Source organism: Aotus nancymaae, unplaced genomic scaffold (assembly GCF_030222135.1).
Source record: "Aotus nancymaae isolate 86718 unplaced genomic scaffold, 86718_ANA_hifiasm-v0.15.2.pri h1tg000002l, whole genome shotgun sequence".
NCBI lineage: Eukaryota > Metazoa > Chordata > Mammalia > Primates > Aotidae > Aotus > Aotus nancymaae.
Genome location: NW_026988413.1, coordinates 29057752 through 29080155, shown reverse-complemented (window position 1 = coordinate 29080155; position 22404 = coordinate 29057752). Strand labels below are relative to the sequence as shown.

Below are 22404 nucleotides of genomic sequence, written 5' to 3'. Positions count from 1 at the left end.
CCTACTCAGCCTGGTCTTCAGCTCTCCCCTTATGAAAAGGGGAGGAAGTGCTGATAGTAAGGGAGGGAAGAATAAGGTGTAATCTCTACTAAAGATTAACATCCTCCTCTGCCCACAAGAAGAGCTATTGAAATGTCAATTCCATTCAATACCACTAGCATTTATCCTACTCCTGTTAAGTGAGTTACCATGGTGGATATTGTTGGGATACGAAGCCAAGGCAGATGAAAGGAGTCTCAAAGTGGCATGTCTCCCATCTTAGGAGTGTTTTCCTAGTGAGAGAAGCTACTCCACTGTAAACATAAACTGCAGACTAGATTGTGGCTATGTTAATTGTGTCAGAAGTCTAGAGAAATGGGTTTTTTTTGCAACAGAATCTTATCCATGCCTGCCTCTCATGTACCTTGTTTTTCAGAACGGCAACATCACAGAGCTCCTCCTGAAGGAAGGTTTCGCACGCTGTGTGGACTGGTCGATTGCAGTGTACACTCGTGGCGCGGAAAAGCTGAGGGCGGCAGAGAGGTAAGGTCTGTCAGAGAGACCTTCTAGCTGTGGATCTTGTTAAGGATATTTAGGGAAAGAAATCTGGTGATTTTCTCCCACTCCTGTATGTCAGTGTCCGTTTTACTTCAGTAGAGAAGTAGGGCAGTTCCTCATAGAGGAGTGACTTCAATATTGGTCTTCGGTTTCAGTCTAATTGAATTCTGGATAGTAAGGACTTAAGAGTTTTCACTTAGGCATCATTCTTCACTTGATTTGCTTTTTTAATGTTTTCAGGTCATTTTTTGCCAAGTCCCTTGCTTAAGTTCTGGGTTTTAGACATTTGGAATGAAATAAACTTGAAGCTTATTTGAAAAAGATGAAACTGCTTATCAGCTGCTCCCAAACAGACAGGAGCAGGGGTATGATGGAAAGACAGAACCTGTGGGTTTTAAACCAGGACCGTTCAGTGTTGTTGTGAGGCGTGTGTCCTAACTTATTTGAAAGTATGTTTCAGTAATAAATGCTAATACAACTCTGAGATGTCACTGGTTTGTTCTTCACTTGTTGCCTATGGTTGAAGCAGATGTAGAAATAACTTGTTTCCAGAAAACTGCATGTAGAAATCCCAGAGATTAGTGGTCATTTCAACTATCAAGCTCAAGATGTAGATTAAGTGAACTTTTTCCATTTGATGGGGATAGATGGAAGAAAATACACCAGGTAGCAACAGTAGATGAATGGAAATGATGTTCAGGAGAGTGAATCACCACCTTTCATGATACATTTAAGCAGAAGACATCACACAGCCGATGATGATAGTCTACTCTCAAGGCTTGCTCTATGACTTGTTTCAGAATCTTAAAGTTATTATGGTCTTGATAACTACATTTTTGCCACTGAGGTGTACAGCTAAGAGATGTGCAACAACAATACTATAGTATTTGTTCCTTTTCTTAGGTCTTTTTCATCCTTCATTACCTATAAGCAGAAGTATTTGCAAGTTTTTGTAAAAATAGATATTAACCTGGGCCATTTGATATGGCACATCCAACATGTGTAGTGTCTGATGGAAAAAAACAGTGATTACTTAGAATTTTTTTATATTGTTCTACAATTTAATTAGAAAGATACAATAACCATTATCAAGTACAGTGTTCCAAATACTTCTGATTATTCTACAATGCTCCATTTCTTTTTTTTTAGATCAGAGAATCCTTGTTACGTTCATTAATATTCTAAATTATTCTGATTTCTTTTTGCATTCTTTAATTTCTTACCTTTCTTTGAAGAAAGGGAATGCAGTAAAAGTAATATCTACGTGTTATATGATATCGGTAGAAGATTTTATGGATTTTTTGAGGGAGTGCTCATCATTAAAAAACAGGCTTAGACTAGGGAATGCAAATCATATTTTGATAATACGTGATTACTTATCTGCTGTTTTGCATGCTATATTTGAGCTACTTGGATCTTAAGTAAAATTGCTTCCTCTGTATTGAATTACTTCATGTGTTTTACAACTACTACATCCTGCTTTGTGTTTTTCTCATTTTAGTCCTCTAAAACAAAAAATTGCAATACTCTTTTCAGAAGTAATAGTTCCTTTTCACTGCACATGTATCCACTTATTTGTAAGTGGTTTAAGACAGCTGTTGATTGATTTTTTTTTTTTTAATCTTTGCATATATTCCATTTCCCTCTCTTAGTCTGGCTCAGAAAATATCTACTGGGGATAATACTTCAAAATAAATTTCTGGCTACATAGCTCTTTTCTTTTTTTTTTTTTAACTCTTATCAATGAACTTTATAAGGATTTTGTTCATTTTCCAATTATTCTATAGATGCACTGTTCTATATAGGTTTGGTAGCTGATAACCTTTTTATAATTCAGATAGAAATTGAGCAGTTCTGTGCTTTTTAAGAAATTATGTTTGTTTAGATGTGTGGGTTCTTCCCATTTAAAAGAGCAGGTGACTCTGTGCTTGTCAGCCTAATTTGTGTAGTAGTCACCCAGAAGATACTGGTTAAACCAGAGTTAGTAATGAAGGTGGGTCAAAAAATTGTATGCTTGGACCATAGTCTCCCAGCCATGGGCTTACAGTATATATGCATCTTGCATATTTTCATTTACTGTCACTCTTTGTTCTGGTTTGACTGGTGGTCTTTCTTCTGGATTTGTCTGTAGGGTAGAATAGGATTCTGCACCAACTGTGCTCCTATGGTAGTGGTGGATTCCATTTGCTGACTTAGTCTGTCTGAATGATATTGCATCCTTGTTTTGTTACTAGGTTTGCCAAGGAGCGCAGGCTGAGAATATGGAGAGACTATGTGGCTCCCACTGCGAATTTGGACCAAAAGGACAAGCAGTTTGTTGCCAAGGTGAGTCATTCTCAGCATCTTGATAAGCATAGTGGGCATTGCCAGGCTAGTATTAATACAAGGATTTGAACCATTAGAAATGCCAATGCTCTTGAAAATTTCAAGGCAAGCCAGTAGGGGTAGGGGTGTGTGTGTGTGTGTGTGTGTGTTGGTGTGTGTGTGTGTGTGTGTGTGTGTGTGTGTGTGTCTCTGTGTGTTGTAGGGGACTTAGAAACCATAAAACCATTTAAATTTCTCATTGTAAATTAGCTAACTTCAAACTAGCTTGAAATATCTCTCATATTTTAGGACTTTTTTTTTTTAATTTGATTAGCAAATAGCATTGTCTTAAGATTTCCTGTGTTCAAGTACAGATGATCTCTGACTTACTGGGTGGACTTAAGATATTTTGACTTTACAATGGTGTGAAAGCAATAAATACTCAATAGAAACCACATTTGGAGTATCTATATAGCCATTCTGTTGATCATTTTTTATTCAGTAAATTAATAACATGAGATATTCAACACTTTATTATAAAATAGGCTTTGTATTAGATTACTTTGCCCTGTTGTAGACTTAAGTAAGTGTTCCAAGCACGTTTAAGGTAGGTAAGGCCAAGCTATGATGTTTGGTAGGTTAGGTAAATTAACCTAAGCGAAAGTTGGCTACCTAACCTAAGGTAGGTTAGGCCAAGCTATGGTGTTTGGTAAGTTGTATTGTTTCCTTCCTTCCTTCCTTCCTTCCTTCCTTCCTTCCTTCCTTCCCTCCCTCCCTCCCTCCCTCCCTCCCTCCCTCCCTCCCTCCCTGTTTGAACAAGGGCTAAAGAGAGATAAATGTATTTTCAACTTATAGTATTTTCAGCTTATGATGGGTTTATCAGGAGTTAACTCTATTGCAAGTCAAGGAGCATCTATAGATACATGACCTCAAATTTCTCTTCTTTCTGTTTTGAAGCTCTTGTCCCCCCCGCCCCGCCAAGAGTTCTCCATTGATGTGTCTTGGGGTAGACTGCTTTACTGCTTTGAAGAAAACTAGAGCTATTATCCTTGGTTGTTATCAGCAGTGCTATAAAAATATATTATCTTGGTTGCATGTTTTTGTAACTTAAGTGGCAGACCTGTTCTCTGTGTCTTCCCAAAATGCTGTAATGTTTTCCAGACTATTTTTACTTTTGCCAAGAGATGCTAGAAGTTTTTTTTTTTTTAATTGGCTAAAAGTGGTCCAGTGCCAAATTCTTGGACTGAGGTGCTATCTCCTTATCACCTATTCGTGAGTTTAGGAGGGAAAGCCACTAGGTGGCACTGTGAGCCTGAGAAATCCTGAGACTGTCTTAGAATGGCAAAATTTTAGCAATCTCTGAGGAAATAGCTACATTTCTTCACTCTCTTTATTATGATGCCCAAAGTAATAGGTCACAGAGTGGTCCAGTGGCCCCTTTCCCTCTTTTTGTAGGTGATGTCCAAGCAGCTCTGAGGTTAGCCATAATCACTCCTTTTGGTAGGCATGAGTGGGAGTTGCCTCTAGTGGGATATCCTGGCATCCTCCAGGTCTTGATGCAGACCAAAATGGCCCTTGCTTCCCTTCTGTGAGAGGAGTGTACCTGTGTGGACACTTGGACATGGGTTGTTCTGCCTACTTGGAACTCAGTTGTGTTTATGCATCCCATAGCGTGTTGTTCCGTGTTAATATAGCTACAGAATGAAAGGATAATTTTTCACTCAAAAAGGGAGGTGGGCCTTCAATTTTTCACCATCATCACTTTGAGGGTCTGTAACATTAGTGATGTAGATGAAGCAGATGAGGACCTTAATACCCTACTGTGTTCCAACCAGCCTGTCCTCAATTAAAGCTGACTTTGTAGAAAAACCTAGAGTATTTTGAAGAGTTTTGGGCCTTTGCTGATTGGGGAGTTAAATGAAGCACTGCATAATAACAAAATTGAAAGGATTTAGATGATTGAGCTTTGGATTTATCTTAAATATGACTTTATTGGTAATAAGAAAAGGGAGACCTACCTGTAGGAGAATTTTTTTCATTTTTAAAAATCTAGGCTCCTAGGATCTGTTTTTTCTTTAAATGAGAGTGAAGCTTTTATCATGACAATGAAGTTTTATTCATTACAATGCCAAAGTAGAGGAGATTGCCCTTAGAAATCATCTGATTGAGGATTATGAGGAGTAACCAATCTTCTGTAGAAACTGAAACATAAATTTAGGCTGTTTGAGTATATGTCTGTTTAGAGGGTAGAGAGAAATAGGTAAAGAGTTTTTAAAATTCTTTTTTTTTTTTTTTTTAAAGAGATGGAGTCTCGCTCTGTCACCCAGGCTGGAGTGCAGTGGCGCAATCTTGGCTCATTGCAACCTCCACCTCCTGGGTTCTAGCAATTCTCCTGCCTCAGCCTCCCGAGTAGCTGGGACTACTGGTATGCACCACTCCGCCCTGCTTATTTTTTGTATTTTAGTAGAGTCGGGGTTTCACCATGTTGCCCAGGCTGGTCTCAGACTCCTGAGCTTAAGCAATCCACCCACCTTGGCCTCCCGAAGTGCTAGGATTACAGGCGTGAGCCACCACACCCGGCCTAACATTTTTTAGCATTAGTTTTGCTTTTAAAACAGGAAAAACGCATAAAGGAGATAAGCATTAATACCCATAGTACATGAAACACTATGACTTGGCCTTGTGTTGTTGTTGTTGTTGTTTAAACAAAGTTGATTATATTGTGTATCTCAAGGTTGGAAAACGATGGCCCATGGGCTGATCTGGCTGGACACTTGTTTTTGCATGGCCTGTGGATTTTACATTAGAAAAAAATGTAATTTGTGTTAATAAAAAATATATAGTGGCATATGAAAATTATGTGAAATTAAATTTCAGTATTGTGAACAAACTGAAACATAGCTATATGTGTTCGTTTGTGTATTGTCTGTGTTCTTGTGCAATAATGGCAGAGGTGGGTACTTGTGATAGAAACTACAGCCCACAGAGACTAAAATATATGTTATCTGGCTTTTTAATAGTTTGATGATCTCTGATCTATACCAGTCTTACTCAAAATGCCTTGATAAAGTGACATAAGGAGCTTGGGCCAGAATGTAAATCAAGGCATTGCTTCCTTCATCAAGAAAAGCTTACTACAAAAAAAAAAAAAAGTCAGCAATGTTCTTAGTGATGTAGTTGATTAATGTTCTGGTACAAGTTCCTTATCTTACTGCAAACTGGCAGCCACTTTGAATAGCACTGATCTGTATTCTTTTGTGTGTAATTTTTAAGTTTGCACATTTTAATTTTTAATACAGAAAATTTAAAATTTTTTAGAGGCTTACTAAAGAATGTACCAGTTTAATTTCACTCTTCCTTGAGGCAGTCACTTTCAACTCTTGGATAATTCATTTATGAATAAAACATTTACGTGGCTATTTCTTAATTTTTCAGTTTTTTTTTTTTTTTTGAGATGGAATTTCACTCTTGTTACCCCGGCTGGAGTGCAATGGCGCGATCTCTGCTCACCACAACCTCCGCCTCCCGGGTTCAGGCAATTCTCCTGCCTCAGCCTCCTGAGTAGCTGGGATTACAGGCACGCACCACCATGCCCAGCTAATTTTTTGTATTTTTAGTAGAGACGGGGTTTCACCATGTTGACCAGGATGGTCTCGATCTCTTGACCTCGTGATCCACCTGCCTTGGCCTCTCAAAGTGCTGGGATTACAGGCGTGAGCCACGGCGCCTGGCCTCTTAATTTTTCTGTTTTAGGTACAACTATTTTCCTTCATACCATGGAAGAGGAGGACTTAGTTTTTTCACATAAGCACCCATACTCACATTGGCACACAGGGTTCTTACCCAGTTCTTCCAACATGATTATATCATAATTTGGTTAATACTCAGTATTTATTTTAAATGACAAACACCGCTGTGCTGTTTAGCATATTATGGCTACTTTTAGTTTCCTGCACAATTTTTTTGTTTTCTCTGGAGTTAATGATGTTTAAAATTTACATTTTTTTACATACTTACTATTAATTCAGCCTCTAAACTCAGTCTGCCTAAACCTCCTCTCAAGAGGAGATTTAGTCTGCTAACACTATCTTGAGCCTTGAAACCTGCATCAATGTGGACTGGTTTCTTTTTTTGCCTATTTTAGAGCTGTCATCTTTGGATTTCTTCACCATTGTCCTGGGGGATTTCTTTGCCTTACTCTTGGATTGGAGCTAGGATTGCTGGATCTCACAGCTTCCTCTTTATGATTTGCTACTTTGTTTTGGTGGCACACATTCTCTAACTTCATGGCAAAGAATGCTTGGGAGGTAAATTTTCTGAGACCTTTCGTGTCCATTCTCTGCTTAACACTTCATAGTTTAGCTGGATATAGAATTTTGTTTTAGAAGTCATTTTCCATTAGAATTGTATCCATCAGTATTGCTCTACTGTTAGTAGTTATCAGAAATGTTTTCAATTTCTTGTTTTAGATTTCTTTATAGTTATCTTTCAGTGCTTTTATTGACATGATACTGTTTTATTTTTTAAGAGCTTTTTTTTGTTCTCTGGATGTTTCTCTTTCACTATTTTAAATAAAATTTAATACTTATTTCAGAGATAAAAATCATCTCTTAGCTTTCTGCGGAATTGATTTTTTTTTTTTAAGTTTCTTTCTTCCTGCATACTTGCTGTGTTCTTCAGGCTTTTCCTCCCCTCCTTGGGTTATTTTGGTCTCTTATTTTTCATATTAGAGGCTTTCCTCAGATATTTGCTAAGCCTTGGTTTTCTGTCTTATTCGAGAATGAAATATTAAAACACTGAGTTTAGAAGCAATGATCCTATGTGTGGGATTAGTTGTTTGTTCGTTTTTGAGATAGGATCTTGCTCTGTCACCCAGGCTGAAGTGCAGTGGTACCATCGCAGCTCACTGCAGCTTCTACCTCATGGGCTGAAGCAGTTCCTCCTGCTCAGCCTCTGGAATAGCTGGGGCTGCAGGTGTATGCTAACACACCTGGCTAAGTTTTAAATTTTTTTGTAGAGACAGGGTCTCCCTCTGTTGCCCAGGCTGGTCTTGAACTCCTGGTCTCCTGATCCTCCCACCTTGGCCTCCCAAAGTGTAGGGATTACAGGTGTGAGCCACCGTGCCTGGCCAGGGTATACATCTTGAAATCCATCTGCTTCTTATGAAGATTTGAAACTATTCATCGTTTTTGGTCCCATTTTCATTCCCAGTTGAGATGCTTGATTTGACAGTTTCTGAGTCTTGGCAAATTAGGGAGAGTGGGACTGCAGTGTAAATCAGATTGGCTATTGTGTTTTCTCGCCACTGTCTCAGGATTTAGCTTTTGTGAGTCAACGGAGTAAGTTACTACTCATCCATCTGCTTTTGAGCTTCCAGAATTTTGTTGCAGTGTTCTCTCTCATCTTCTTCCTTTTGGGCTTATGTATAGATAGGTTGTATAGATCCCCTTTATATAGAGATGTTTAGAGAGGGAACCAAAATAAAGAGCTTACTTCTTTAATTGATGTGTAATATTCCATTGTAGGCTGCACCATAGTATTTTTTTTAACCAGTCCCCTATAGGTCCATATTCATGTAGTTGAGATTTGTTTTCATTATTTAGAAAGTGGAATAAATTTCCAAGTAAATGGCAGTTATTTCCTTAGAAATTATTTGGCTCGCATTTGCCAAATATGTCTTTAGAAATGTTAACCATTGTATACTATTAAGTGTGTTCACTTTCTATCAGGTTGTAAAACAGGGATTGGCCAACTTTTTCTTAAATATTGCAAATATTTTAGGCTTGGTGGCCATATGGTCTCTGTAACTACTGAATTCTGCCATGGTAGCAGGAAAACAGACATGGACAGTGTGTAAACGAATGGTTGTGGCAATATTCCAGGAAATCTTTATAACAATATGAAGTGGGCTACATGGTCCTTGGGCCATAGTTTGCCAGCCTTTGTTGTAGAACACTGGATATCAACATAAAGTTAAAATGAAAAAAAAAGTACACATTACTTTTCATAACCTGGAACCCAACAGCAGTTCTTTATCATTTTACCTGATATCAAATGTCTGTTAGTGGCAAACAGCTTTTTTCAGGGAATCTTAAACAAGTTCTAAGGCACCTGGGACCTTCACATAGTCTGAAAGTCCTGCAGGTCTTCCCTGAGTGATTCTTCTCTAAAGATCATGTGATTATAAAGCCTTAACAAATAGTGATTCTCTCTTCAACAGTCACCCTATTTTTTAGGAATTAATTGCACAGGGCACAGCTAAAAGCCTGAAAAGCCTGCAGAGGGTAACCTATGGCCTCTAACTGGATGCCTCTGGGTCTCTACATTTGGTTTCTGGAACTGATGCAAAGCTGTAGGTCAGAGTGCCAAGAGGCTTAAGCCTGAGACATGTGAAACTCAACAAAGTATTCTCTGATACATGTGGCCTATTGAAAGACTGGTTCCCTTTGTCTGCTGAAGCAGTTTTACTTCTTGAGGAATGAAATGCAAGGGAGGGCTCTCCTTGTCTCTCTAGGTTAGCAGAGAAGCATGTTCACTTCGCAGCGATTAGCTGAGCTTGCCCGAGACGTTTGTGCCCGTTGTGGCCTGCCAGTTCCCTCCCTGCCTTCCCTGTGGCGTTTTAGCTGATCTATGCTGTTTGTAGCCATATGGTCCCCTGAGCACGTGGCTTGGCTTCCCTGTTCCTGCTGTTGGATCCTTGGGCATTGCAGATTTCACAGACCTGAGTAACATTGTTGTGGAGGTGGGGGAGGGCTGGAGTGGAAGCATGTCCTCAAGAGGTGTTTCCTTACCACCCTGCCTGGTTAGAGGCTTCTTGCTTGGTTCTCTGTACCTATATGTAGATTAAGCAAACAGAGCCCCAAACTAGGTGCTTTGAAAAGATGTAAAAGAACTGGAAGTGGTTCCTGTCTTCCAAGGAGCTTACCTGCTAGGGCTTTGTCTGGGAGCTCTAAGTGCTTAACTGGCATTGGTGGCCAAGTCCAGTTTTGGTGATCAGGGTATAAACTCTCCATGGGTACAGTGGATTTTAGAAACTATTTGGTTTTGCCCTGATAGTTTTTTGCTGTGCCTCTGGTTATAGCACTAGATAGAGTTCATTGTCATGTCTCTGAGAATTTTTTTCCTCAATTGTTTTGTAAGGGCGAAATTCATAACATAAAATAATAGTATATTAACCATTTCTAAGTGTACAGTTCAGTGGTATTTGTATTCATATTTTTGTGTAGCTATCACCAAACCTATCTTTAGAACTCTTCATTATATAAAACTGAAACTATACGCATTAAACAATAACTCTATATTCCTCTGTTCCCCCTCTCCCAGGCCTTGGCAACCACCATTCTACTTTTTGCTTCTGTGATTTTGACTACTCTAAGTAATTCATATGAGTGAAATCAGACAGTCTTTGTGTCTGCCTTATTTCATTTAGCATAGTGTCCTCAGGGTTCATCCATGTTGTAGGATGAGTCAAAATTGTCTTCCTTTTTAAGGGTGAATAATATTCCATTATATGTATGTAAATTTTGCTTGCAATCTGTTCATCTGTCCGTTTGGACACACTTGGTTTCTTCCACATTGTAACTATTATGAACAATGCTTCATGGTTAAACATGGGTATACAAATATCTCTTTGAGACCCTGTTTTCGGTTATTTTGAGTTTGTAGCCAGAAGTGGAATTGCTGGATTATAGGGTAATTGTATTTTTAAGTTGTCAAGGGAATTACTATACTGTACCTCAGTGCACGAGGGTTCTACTTTCTGTACATCCTCACTAGCATTTGTTATTTTCTGTTTTTTGGTTTTTTTTCTTAATAGTGGCCTCCCTAATGGGTGTGAGGTGATGTCTTATTATTGTTTTGATTTGTATTTCACTAATGATTAGTGATGTTGAGCATCTTTTCCTGTGCATTTGTATATCTTCTTTGGAGAAATGTCTATTCAAGCCCTTTGCCCATTTAAAAAATAAATTTCAACTTTTCTTTTAGATCCGGGGGTACATGTGCAGGTTTGTTAGATGGGTGTATTGTTTGGAATAGGAATGATTCCATCACCCAGGTCATGAGCCTAGTAGTACCCAATAGGAAGTTTTTTGGCCCTGGCCCCCTCCCTGCTTCTCCTGCAGCTCTAGGAGTCACCAATGTCTATTGTTCCTGTCTTTAGTCCATGTCTCCCCAATGCTTAGCTCCCATTTATAAGCCTTTGCCTGTTTCTTAATTGGAAATTTTGGTTTTTTGTTGTTGTTTTGAGACGGGGTCTCGCTCTGTCACCTAGGCTGGAGTGCAAAGGCACTGTCTTGGCTCACTGCAAACTCTGCCTCCCAGGTTCAAGTGATTCTCCTGCCTCAGCCTGCTGAGTAGCTGAGGATTACAGGCACCCACCAACATGCCCGGCTAATTTTTGTATTTTTAGTAGACACGGAGTTTCACCATGTTGGTCAGGCTGGTCTCGAACTCCTGACCTCGTGATCTGCCCACCTAGACCTCCCAAAGTGCTGGGATTACAGGTGTAAGCCACCACACCTAGCCATTTTGTTGTTGAGTTTTAGAAGTTCTCTGTATATTCTGAATATTAACCTTTTGTTGGATATATGATTGGCAAATATTTTCTACCATTTTGTGGGTTGCCTTTTACTTTGTTGCACACAATTTTCATGAAATCTAATTTGTATTTGTACTTTTGTTGTGTGTTGCTTTGGTGTCGTATTTGAGAATTCATTGCCAAATCCAGTGTTGCAAAGTTTCTGCCTTGTGTTTTCTTATAAGAGTTTTATAATTTTATAGGTCTTATATTTAAGTCATGAATCCATTTTGAATTCATTTTTGGTTTTGGTGTTACATAAGGGTTCAGCTTCATTTTTTTGCATGTGGATATCTAGTTTTCTTAGGACCATTTGTTGAAGACTGTCATTTCCTCATTGAATGGTCTTTGTATCCATCTTGAAAATCATTTGACTCAGAAATCATAAGGGTTTATTTCTGGACCTCATTCCGTTTCATTGGTTTGAACGTCTGATTTTATGCCAGTACCGTATGGTATTGATAACTGTAACTTTGTAGTAAGTTTTGAAATCAAGAAGTGTGAGTTCTCCTGCTTTGTCCTTCTTCCAGTTTGTTACGGCTATTCAGGGTCTCTTGAGATTCCATATGAATTTTAAGATGGGCTGTTCTATTTCCATAAAAATCATCATTGGGATTTTGATAGGGATCGCATTACATCTGTAAATCACTTTGGATAGTATTGACATCTTGACAGTATTGTCTTCCAATCCATGTTTGTGGGACGTGTTTCCATTTATTTATGTCTCTAATTTCTTTCAACAATGTTTTGTAGTTTTCTTTGTACAAGTTTTTCACTTCCTTGGTTGAGTTAATTCCTAAGTATTTTATTGTTTTTGATGATACTGGAAAATAAACTATTTTCTTAGTTTTCTTTTTTGGATTGTTTATTATTTATAGAAATGCAGCTGATTTTTTGTGTTGACTTTGTATCCTGCTACATCGTGAATTCATTTATTCTAACAGTTTTTGTGGGATTATGAGGGTTTTTTATGTATACATCATCTGGGAACAGTGATAATTTTACGTCTTCCCTTCCAATTTAGATGCCTTTAGTTTCTTTTTCTTGCTGAACCGCTTGGCTAGGACTGTCAGTACTATCTTAAATGGAAGTGACTTTCTGACATGGTTTTTAAGCAAGGATGCAGCTGAATATTTTTGGCATTATCTGGATTTCTCCAGTATATTCCCATGTGGTTATATGGAGAGAAGCAAAAAATATCTGCCACTTCCTTCCTTTTGTCATTTGACTTTCAGTTGAAAAGGAAGTTCTGGAGATTGTCTTACTAGAAAGGTGGCTTCTGCTGCATCAAAAAGGGGTCAAGACTTGGTTTGCAGCTTATATTAGTAAACCAGTGTGCTGATAAGAAAAAGAAAGTGATTGAGTTAGAAAAGATTGAAAGAATATTAACCTTGCTTTAAAAATTATTATCAGAGACTTCATTTTTTAGGTCACTTTTTAAATTTACAGAAAAATTAAGCAGGTAGCAGAGTTCCCACATTACCCATCCACCCTCAGCCCAGTTTCCCATGTCATGAATATTTTATGGGAGTACCATGTATTTGTTACGGTTAGTATACCAATGTAGATAAATTGTTATTAACTAAAGTTTGTACTTTATTCAGGTATTCATTTATTTATACTTCATTTCTGTTCCAGGATACCACATTGCATTTGGTTGTCGTATCTCCTTAGGTTCCTTTTGGATGTCAGTTTCTCAGACTTTTTTTTGTTTTTGATGACTTTGACAATCTTGAGAAGTACTGGTCAGGTAGTGTGTAGGATGTCCCTGTGCTGAAAGTTGTCTGATGCCTGATTTCCATGTAAGTACATCTTAAGAGTATCTGGTTTGGTTGTCCTTCGGTGCCTATAGGTGCCTGCATCAGGATGTTGTTGTGGTTCGTTTTTGTTGGGGACGAGGGTGGCAGCTGTACTCTTCTGGGGGACTGGGGAGAAGAGACATAGCATACAACCTTAGGGAATGGGAAAAACAGCCAGATGTCACGATTTTAGAGAGGAGAATAGGTGTCTGTGTGTCATTCTCAGTGACCTCATCAACGCACAGTCCCTGGGCGTGCCTGTAGGAGGCCCTTTTGGGCCGATAATCATTTTGTTTCTATCTGGTACTGGAAATTTTGGCAGCATTGGGACTATTGGTGTTTATGTCTGTAGCTCAGGAGGCTGTTGTACACAAAAAGGAGGCTTTTTTGTTTGTTTTATGTGTGCTTCCGAGTATTCAGAAGCTGAACAACAGCAGCCCTTTGCACCCAGTGAGCACTGTGGACAGGCTGCACAGAAGAGAGTGTGACAGAGGCTGAGATAGGCATGGATATCCCTTCCCCTGACAGAACTCTGTAGCTTTCTTGACTCATGGCAGCCCTTAGCCTACACCTTGTTAACATTAAACCGTTTTTTCCTTTTCTAACTGGGCTTCAAGAAATGGGGAGGGAATTGGATTTAGTGCACGTATTTGAGTCTAGCTAGTGACTTTTTCCATGTAGATTTCTGCTCCTATGCCTTAGGTTATCTCTTGGTGTATGGGGTGTGAGTATGCATGGGGTTGGCTTGATTAGGGATCTGTAGCTAACAGAGAAAGTGGGCAGTATGGGCATACTTCAGTTACCCTCCTGAAAAGCACCAGAAGAAATACCACTGTTAAAATGTGTTCCGTAACGGTGCTGATGAGCTGGCTTCAGATAGTAATCCACTCTGCATCTCACTTACTGCACAGTACGTGACTATTACCAGTATTTTATTGCCGATTCCATGTCTCTGCTCAGGAGCTGTTTGTTCTCTGGACAGTAATGACACAATTTACAGAGGAATAAAAAACATAAAGCCCACTTATACACACACGGAGACATGCACACATGCACTCACCCTTCCTACCTTCACCAGCAAGCTAAACCTTGCTTAGCTGGCAGCGGCAGAGTGCGCAGTTCCTGAAGAGGAGGTTTCTAATCAGGGAGATGCTGAGCAGCAGAGAGAGTTTGCTGCTGGGGCCTAAAATTTACAGCTCCAAGAATTCATTCGCTGCCACTGCTGCTAACATATTACAAGGGGTGCCGAATCCCAGTAACTTATTAGAAGGTATCCTTAGATCTTCATGTTCTGTAATTGGGGGTAAAAGTGTGAGCACTATGATACTTTCTTTGGTTTTCTTACAGCTAAGCATGACTAGGGAGCAGAAAACATCTAGCTATTTCTCGTGTCTTGATTATAGGAATTTCCCTATGTTTTTGGGAATTTACAATAAGAATTTGTTTTGGTTTGAGAGAAGGTGTAGATCTGCCCAGCATTAAGACTTGGGAAATCCTGTGATGCATGTGCCTTTTATACATCTGACAATTACCTGTATCCTTTGGATATCCGTTTGAAGGAGGAGCTATATTGATTTGCTGTAGTAGCTATTTTAATTAGTATGGCTTAGTGGAATTTTTTTCTTTTCTTTGGCTTGTAGTTAGGATACCAGAATAGCAGATATCATGGAAACCACCCCGTACAAAATGTTCTGTCATCCATTTTCTAACACCTTTCCCTTCATCCAAATGTGGGATTTTGAAGGACAGGGAAATCATTGGCTGGGGTCTTTCTTTTTGGTCAGTTGTCCAGCCGGCTGCTGGAATTCCATTATTGTGGACGTTTTTACTTGACATTCGAATGTTTAGATGGTAATGGGAGTAAGATGTACTCTATTTTTTCTTTCAGTGACTGATGTATTTTTGGTTATACTGTCTAGACAGTTTTTAATTTCTAAATTCATGGATGTGTTTTTGTGATTGGGCTGGCATTAAGGGGCTGTTTGGTTTGGAGTAACCAGCCCTGACCTTGGTCCTGGTATGATCACTCATCCTGCCTTTGATTACCATTGATCTTCACGTTTTTCTGGCCAGATGAATTTTGGGTTCTGACTCTCTGGGTTTTAGTGGTTAGCCTATGATTCTCAGATCTGCCAAAAAAGGCTATAGGAGAATAGTTATGGTTATTTAAGTTTGTCTTTTTGCTGCTTTCAGGGTTGTAAGTTAATCTTAAGTATAGTAGAAAATTAAAAATTTCTACTTCTGATCTACTCAGTTCTTTCTTAGAAGTTTCATTACTTTTCTGATTGCTGGGCTGTTCTTCTCTACACTGCTTCCATTGCTTACAGTGGTAAAACCCAGGGATATCTTCCCATCCACCAGCCATAGTAAAGCTTCTATGGACTTACAGACTGATTCCAGCTGTCGTCTTTCTTTTTTCATTAATTCTGTTTGATAACACTTAACTCCTGCTATTTTCTGTTATATATCATTTCTCACTTGTTTCTGTTTTATATCTTTCTTCAGATTGTTTCTTAAGGCATCCCTTACTCTTTGGTGTGTGGTTGGCTGGTTCTTTGTGTTTCTGGTGTATGGTTGGCAGGTTCTTGGGAAAAGGTAGAGAATTCCTGTTTTTGGAGGAAGCTGCGAGTAAATGGATACATTCTGTTTAGAAGATTTGAGGCCCTTCAAGAAAAGGGAGGGCTCCTTTAAGATACTTATCGGTATGACATCCATGATGGCAAAAAAGAGTCTAGCTCCTTTTGTTTCACGCATGAAAGAGGAGGGAAATTTTGCCAGTCCACCCTCGCTGTGTGGCAGCTGACCCTGTAAGTTTGTTCAGTTTGGTAGCTATTAAAGAGGCCCAGTTGAAGCCTAGAAGAGTTTGATTTTGATTCTGCAGATGAAGTGGATGTTGACAGTATTTTGTAGTCTGCAGCTACCTTGTAATAAAGTGTGGCTTGAAAAAAAAAAAGGCTTGGAACAACAGGCATTGAATATAATTAGGTGAATTGTAGACTGTTAGCTGGATTATGGGATCTAGTTACAACCCTGATGTGGTAAGATCCTGGTTTGTATGGAGTTTTATTCTGTACACATGGTAGAATGTTCTGATAATCTTCACAGAGGAATGTTTATGCTTTTGTCCTTTGACTACATGTCCTTGTAATTTATCCCTGATTAGTTCTTTTTATTCTGAGGGTGGGGTCCTGTGTTACTGATTGTGGGTTCCAAAACAAAGATGTCTGTGGTAGTAGTGCTCTGAAAAGGTGGCTTTCAGAGTATCTGAGGTAATATCTTAGTAATTTAATGTTTCTGCCTGTGAGATTAACAGCTGAGCATCTCCTTTCCCATGCTGAGATGACAATTCTTTTTGCCCTTCACTTGCCTTTGATTTTTCTGCTTTCTATTGGGGCATCCTATTTTGGTTCCTTCTCATCCAGTGCTGGTATCTTCTTCAAATCCAACCATTGCCTCTTTTCCTAGATTCACATTGAGATTTTGATTTTAGTTTAGAAGCTATTTCGAGGAAAATCTTCAATTACATGTAGAGACAGGATTTCCAGTTCTTAAGCTTTATAGTTAACCACACATCTTGGTCAGGGCAAAGATAAAAAAGGTTGACCATCTTTATGAATAATACAGATTTTGTCTTATTGAGAAATCATAATAAGTTCTCTGGGAACTGATAATTATAGCATAGTTTTCTCTTGACATTGTCGCACCATGAAGGATGATACGTTTCTCCCATAAATGGCTGTTGATCTCACTTTCTACCTGTGAGGGTGGTGGGCCTTGCTCTTGGACATGTGATAGGGCACACAGAATCAGGTTTAAGCATGTTCCTTTTTGCTCACAGGTGATGCAGGTTCTGAATGCTGATGCCATTGTTGTGAAGCTGAACTCGGGCGATTACAAGACGATTCATCTGTCCAGTATCCGACCACCGAGGCTGGAGGGGGAGAACACCCAGGTGAGAATAGGGAAACTGCTGCGCCTGTTTGCATAAACCAAAAGGAAGAAGCCAGAATTAATTCATATATGATACATACATGTGAGAATGCAAAGGGACAAGTATTTACGTCTCCACAGTATTATTTTCTAATATTTATAGCCTGACTACCATTGGGCAGGTCTGAGTGTCTTGGGGCCCACACCCACTGCTCTGCTGCATTTCACATGGGCACTGTTGGCCCTTCTCCCCAGGGGGCTTGAGTGCAGTGGGGGTTGGGATATGTGGGATGGTGGATGAGTTTTATTAACAAGATCTTAATTTTCTGTGAATAAGGAGAGGAGAAGGTCTGTATCTTGTGTACCTTGTAATAGGACCCGTTTCTGCTGGTCATTTTGATTTGATAGTTCTTTATGTTTTGCTCTAGGAAGAAATGAATCTTTGTATATATATTCACTGGGGTCACCTATTCATTTTTTGCAGGTGGTAACTATAGTAGTTAAACTGTTTGCTATTTTCTGGCTCTTTGGCAGATAGGTTGGTGTATGACTCAGGTGCATCAATTTTGAGAAATGCTTTGTATGAAAACTCTTAACGAGTTAGTATTTCATGTGCAGATAAACTGATTTTTTTGTAGTCATGACAGATATATAGTCATAAGAGTTATGAGAGTTGGGAATAGGGATTAAAGTTGAACATTTTGGGAGTTTGGTCATGTCATTTTTACAGACATCTTTCCTGCTTCTGTTTTTGCCCTCTGATAACTAAAGTGTCTGATTGTGTCAACTAGTTATAGAACTAGTTCCTCAGTGAGAGCCAGTGCCAAAGGCAAGTATTTGGACAGTTTTCAGCAATTAATTATTGTGGGTTGAAGTTAGTGCTCTGTGTACTATCTACTGTCCACTTCTTTTTTTTTTTTAAGAAACAGGGTCTTGTTATGTTGCCCACACTGAGTGCAGCAGCTATTCACAGGTGTGATCATTGTGCAATTCAACTTCAAACTCCTGGGCTCAAGCAGTCCTTCTGTCTCAGCCTCCTGAGTAGGTAGCACTATAGGTGAGAGCCACTGCACCCAACTTAGCTACCTTTTTTATTTATCTCTTTATATAAAAGGGATGGGATAAAAAAATCCCTGTTATATAAAGGGATAAATAAAAAAGGTAGCTAAGTTGGGTGCAGTAGTTCTAAAGAGGTAAAATTTGCTTTTCTGATGTTTTGCGCATATACTCATCTTGGTGCGTTCACAAGTTGAAATTCATGCATTGTTTTCATTTGTGTGAGAGTTTATAGACAGCCTGTAAGAGTAGAATAAAAATATGATTGTCTTCTGTATCAGATCATGCATAAAAAACACATACAGGATGGGTGATTTGAATGTCTGGCCAATCAGTTCTTTCTCTCTTTTTTCCTTAGAGGAGGCAGTTTAATGCAGCAAACAGTATTATGGTAAGGTTGAGAATTTAAATGCATGAAAGCCTAGAAAAGCCAAAATAAGGTTCTCTCAGTAGCTGTAGCTCTGCCTCATTGCACAGAGTAAATACACATCTCCAATTTTATCAGTATTGGGAGTAGTCCACAATTCTGCATCTGTGCCATACAGTTGGAATTAAGGTTCCCACAGCAACCACAACTTTGAAATTCTTGAACGTTAATTTTTGTGCCTGTATCATCAGCCGATGCATTATGTTAATGTAGATTATATTGCTGAATTTTAAGCAGTTTTTAGGGGGATGGGGGTGTTATAGCTTAGGTAGGATGATAGCAGGTTTTCTGAAGTAAGAACTAACCTACTACTGAGTATTTTTAGTTTTCCCAGGATCCTTTGGAACTTATCAGTGGGTAAAAGATGCATTTTCCTTAGCCTAATGACTGATGGGAAATTGTTGGAATTGGAATATATTTGCTAGTTTAGCCAGAATCCTGATTATAGAATTTCTTGTCTCGTACATGGCATATTACCTCTTTTTTCTTCTTCTTCTTTTTTTTTCTTCTTTCTTTTTCTTCCTGTTCACTCCTGAGATCTTACTCCATTTTAAGAAAGTTCTAAGTAAGGCTTAGCTGCAACAATCTACAACATATGGCTTGTGAGGAAGATGGAGGAATGATTTCCATTATTTGTTCACTAAATTCATTTGGAAGAGTTTACTGGGGAGGGCCACATAAGAAATAAGTTAATATAGTGAACTTTGAGTACAGTGGTGGAAGGCACCCAGAAGAGAAGTTGGTTTTGGTGGATGGTCTGGGTGATCTTCCCAGTCAGCTGCTGTACATTGTGAGTGTCAAGGATAAGAATTGAGTCAGCAGGAAGAATGGCTCTCTAGGCCAGCACTTTCCAACAGATATATAGAGCCACACATGCGAGCTCTATTTGTTATTTTTAATTTTCACGTAGCTATGTTTAAAAAAGAAAAAGGAACATTCATTGTAATTTTAAAATTTGACTTATGTCCAAATTATATCATTTCAACATCTAATGAATATAAAAAATAAACGAAACCTCCCCCTTTTTAAAACTAAATATTTGAACTATGGTATGTATTGTACATTGGCACCACATTTTAAATCATTCTAGCATATTTCAAGGACTCAATAGCCACATGAGGCTAGTGGCTACCATTATGGATAGCGCAGCTTTGGAAATTTGCATGAACAGGTAATCATTGTGATATATATTTACAGATGCTTATTTTTCGCCAGATACTGTGCTAGGGGTGCAGCAGGGAATAAACAGATGTCCTGTCTCTGCCTCATGGAACTTTAAAGTCTAGTAGGGGAAATACACAAGTAATTTCATTTATGTTAAGTGCTATGAAAGAAAAGCTTAGAGTTTAAGAGAGTGCATAGTCTGGAAAGGCTACTTTGATGAAGTGACATTTAAGACCTGAAGGGAGATTAGGAATTAGCTAGATAAGAAGTGGGAGAAGACAATTTCTGACCTGGAGAGCAGCAATGACAAGAATTAGGTAAGTTTTGGGGACTAGAAAATGGATGGCTCCTGTGGATGGTGCATGAGTGGTACAAAACCATAGGCAGGGCCAGATCAAACATGTCCTATGAACATCTCAGGATACTCAGGAAGGGAGAGAGAAAATGGGGCATATGATGAACTGAAAGTGATTTTGTATGACTGGAATACGGTATAGTTAAATTTCCGGGAGTGTTAAGAAATGGGCCTGGGAGTTAGGCAGGGGTCTGTTGTTGAAGGCTTATATGCCATGCATTTTACGTTTTTTGTCTTGAAGAATTTTGAACTGGTGAATGGCATGTTTGGATTTAAATATTCTTAGTTGTTTGAATTTACAAGATGTGATGGCAATTTGCGTATAGAGAGAATATTATGCCTGATAAAAACTTACTTTAGCAAGGAACTCTGGTTTTTCTTTTGGTGAGCCTCAGTTGACCAAAGACCTGGGGAATGGCGTGATTGAGTGAGAACCGGATGTTGCTCCAACAGTCTTTCTTTATACTTGCCTTTCTACTTAAAGAATTTTCTGACCAGGTGCGGTGGCTCACGCCTGTAATCCCAGCACTTTGGGAGGCCGAGATGGGCGGATTATGAGGTCAGGAAATCGAGACCATCCTGGCTAACACCGTGAAACTCTGTCTCTACTAAAAAATACAAAAAATTAGCCGGGCATGGCAGCGTGCACCTGTAGTCTCAGCTACTTGGGAGGCTGAGGCAAGGAGAATCCCTTGAACCCGGGAGGCGGAGGTTGCAGTGAGCCGAGATCATCTCCACTGCACTCCAGCCTGGGCGACAGAGCGAAACTCTGGCCAAAAAAAAAAAAAAAAGAAATAATTTCTCCCCACTGCCCCTCTTCTGGCCTGGGATTACTAAAATAAAAAAGAAGGGCCGGGCGCGGTGGCTCAAGCCTGTAATCCCAGCACTTTGGGAGGCCGAGGCGGGTGGATCACGAGGTCAAGAGATCGAGACCATCCTGGTCAACATGGTGAAACCCCGTCTCTACTAATACAAAAAATTAGCTGGGCACGGTGGCGCGTGCCTGTAATCCCAGCTACTCAGGAGGCTGAGGCAGGAGAATTGCCTGAACCCAGGAGGCGGAGATTGCGGTGAGCCGAGATCGCGCCATTGCGCTCCAGCCTGGGTATCAATAGTGAAACTCCGTCTCAAAAAAAAAAAAAAAAAAAAGAAGGAGGAGGAAAAAAAAATTCCCCAGAGCTCTTATAAAAAGTACAAGATCTGGCATCCTAGTGTGACTGTAACTATATGTGTTTAGAGACAGAGCAACTGGCATCCTCTTGGAGTCTTGGGTTTCTGGTTTCCTTTACTACATACCAGCTGTTGTTACAGTTGCAAGGGGAGCCCAGTCAAGTATTAATGGCATAGATGTTGGGTCAGGACCTCTGTTAGTTCAGATTGCATCGTTGTGCAAATTTAGAGAAGGGTGCTGCTTCGTTCTGTCAACATCATGCCAGGGGCCGTGGCTTGGCAAGCAGAATGGAAGCTAAACTTCAGCTCCTGCTCTCCCTTTGTCCCCTCGCCAGGTACCCTTCTGTAAGGCGCAGTGTGTGCAAGAATAGGGGCCTGCCTTAGTTAGAACAGGCTGGTAGAATCTCCAAAGAAAACATCAAGGGCATTTTTTTGGGAATTGGGGAGTGGTTTCGTAGTTGCTGAAACATGAAGTGCTTGAGGATTGTTAAGACATGAAGGTTTGCAATAGATAGATTGTAGAGGGCCATGAAAAAATGCTAAGGAGATTACCTTCTCTCTAATTACAGGACTCTGCCTGGGGGCCGGTGGCTTTGTCATGGAGAGGATAACCTGAGAACTTTTGGTACCAGAGCCTTTTGCTAAACCAAAGAACAAAGTGGTAGAGGGTGCAGAATAAGGAACTAGATGAGTAGGTGAAGAGGGAAAGTCTGTGGCATCCGCTTCCTCAAGGACAGGCAGATGGGGGCAGTCATTCCAGCTCTAGGGCAGGCCTCCACTGCTAGCTCCCAGATGAGGACTCAGGAGGACTTTCCCTTCAAGGAAGCATGGGGGAGATTCTTTAAATGTTTTTTTCCTCTGAGACAACTCTACATTTGGAGGATAGTAGGACAAATTGTTTTTTTCTGTTTTGTACAGAGGCTAGTTCATTTCTTTTCAATTATACAGGAAGATGAACTTTCTGCCTATGGCTAACCATATTTCCACTCTCTTAATATGGTTACTTTCTAATTGGAGCCAGAGGAAGTATTTGGATAAACATTGTGATCAAAGGAGCTGTTTTCACCCTAGGCTTTCCAGTATT

The 22404-nt window shown here is 39.6% G+C and overlaps 1 protein-coding gene across 1 annotated transcript in view; it reads left to right on the top strand.

Annotated features, from left to right (window-relative positions):
* SND1 (staphylococcal nuclease and tudor domain containing 1) overlaps nucleotides 1-22404 on the top strand; it is a 444881-nt gene that overhangs the window by 53983 nt on the left and 368494 nt on the right. Inside the window, exons 8-10 of the mRNA XM_012473984.2 lie at nucleotides 416-522; nucleotides 2772-2862; nucleotides 17057-17170. Of these exons, the coding sequence (XP_012329407.2) occupies nucleotides 416-522; nucleotides 2772-2862; nucleotides 17057-17170 (312 nt within the window). The remainder of the gene's footprint in view (nucleotides 1-415; nucleotides 523-2771; nucleotides 2863-17056; nucleotides 17171-22404) is intronic.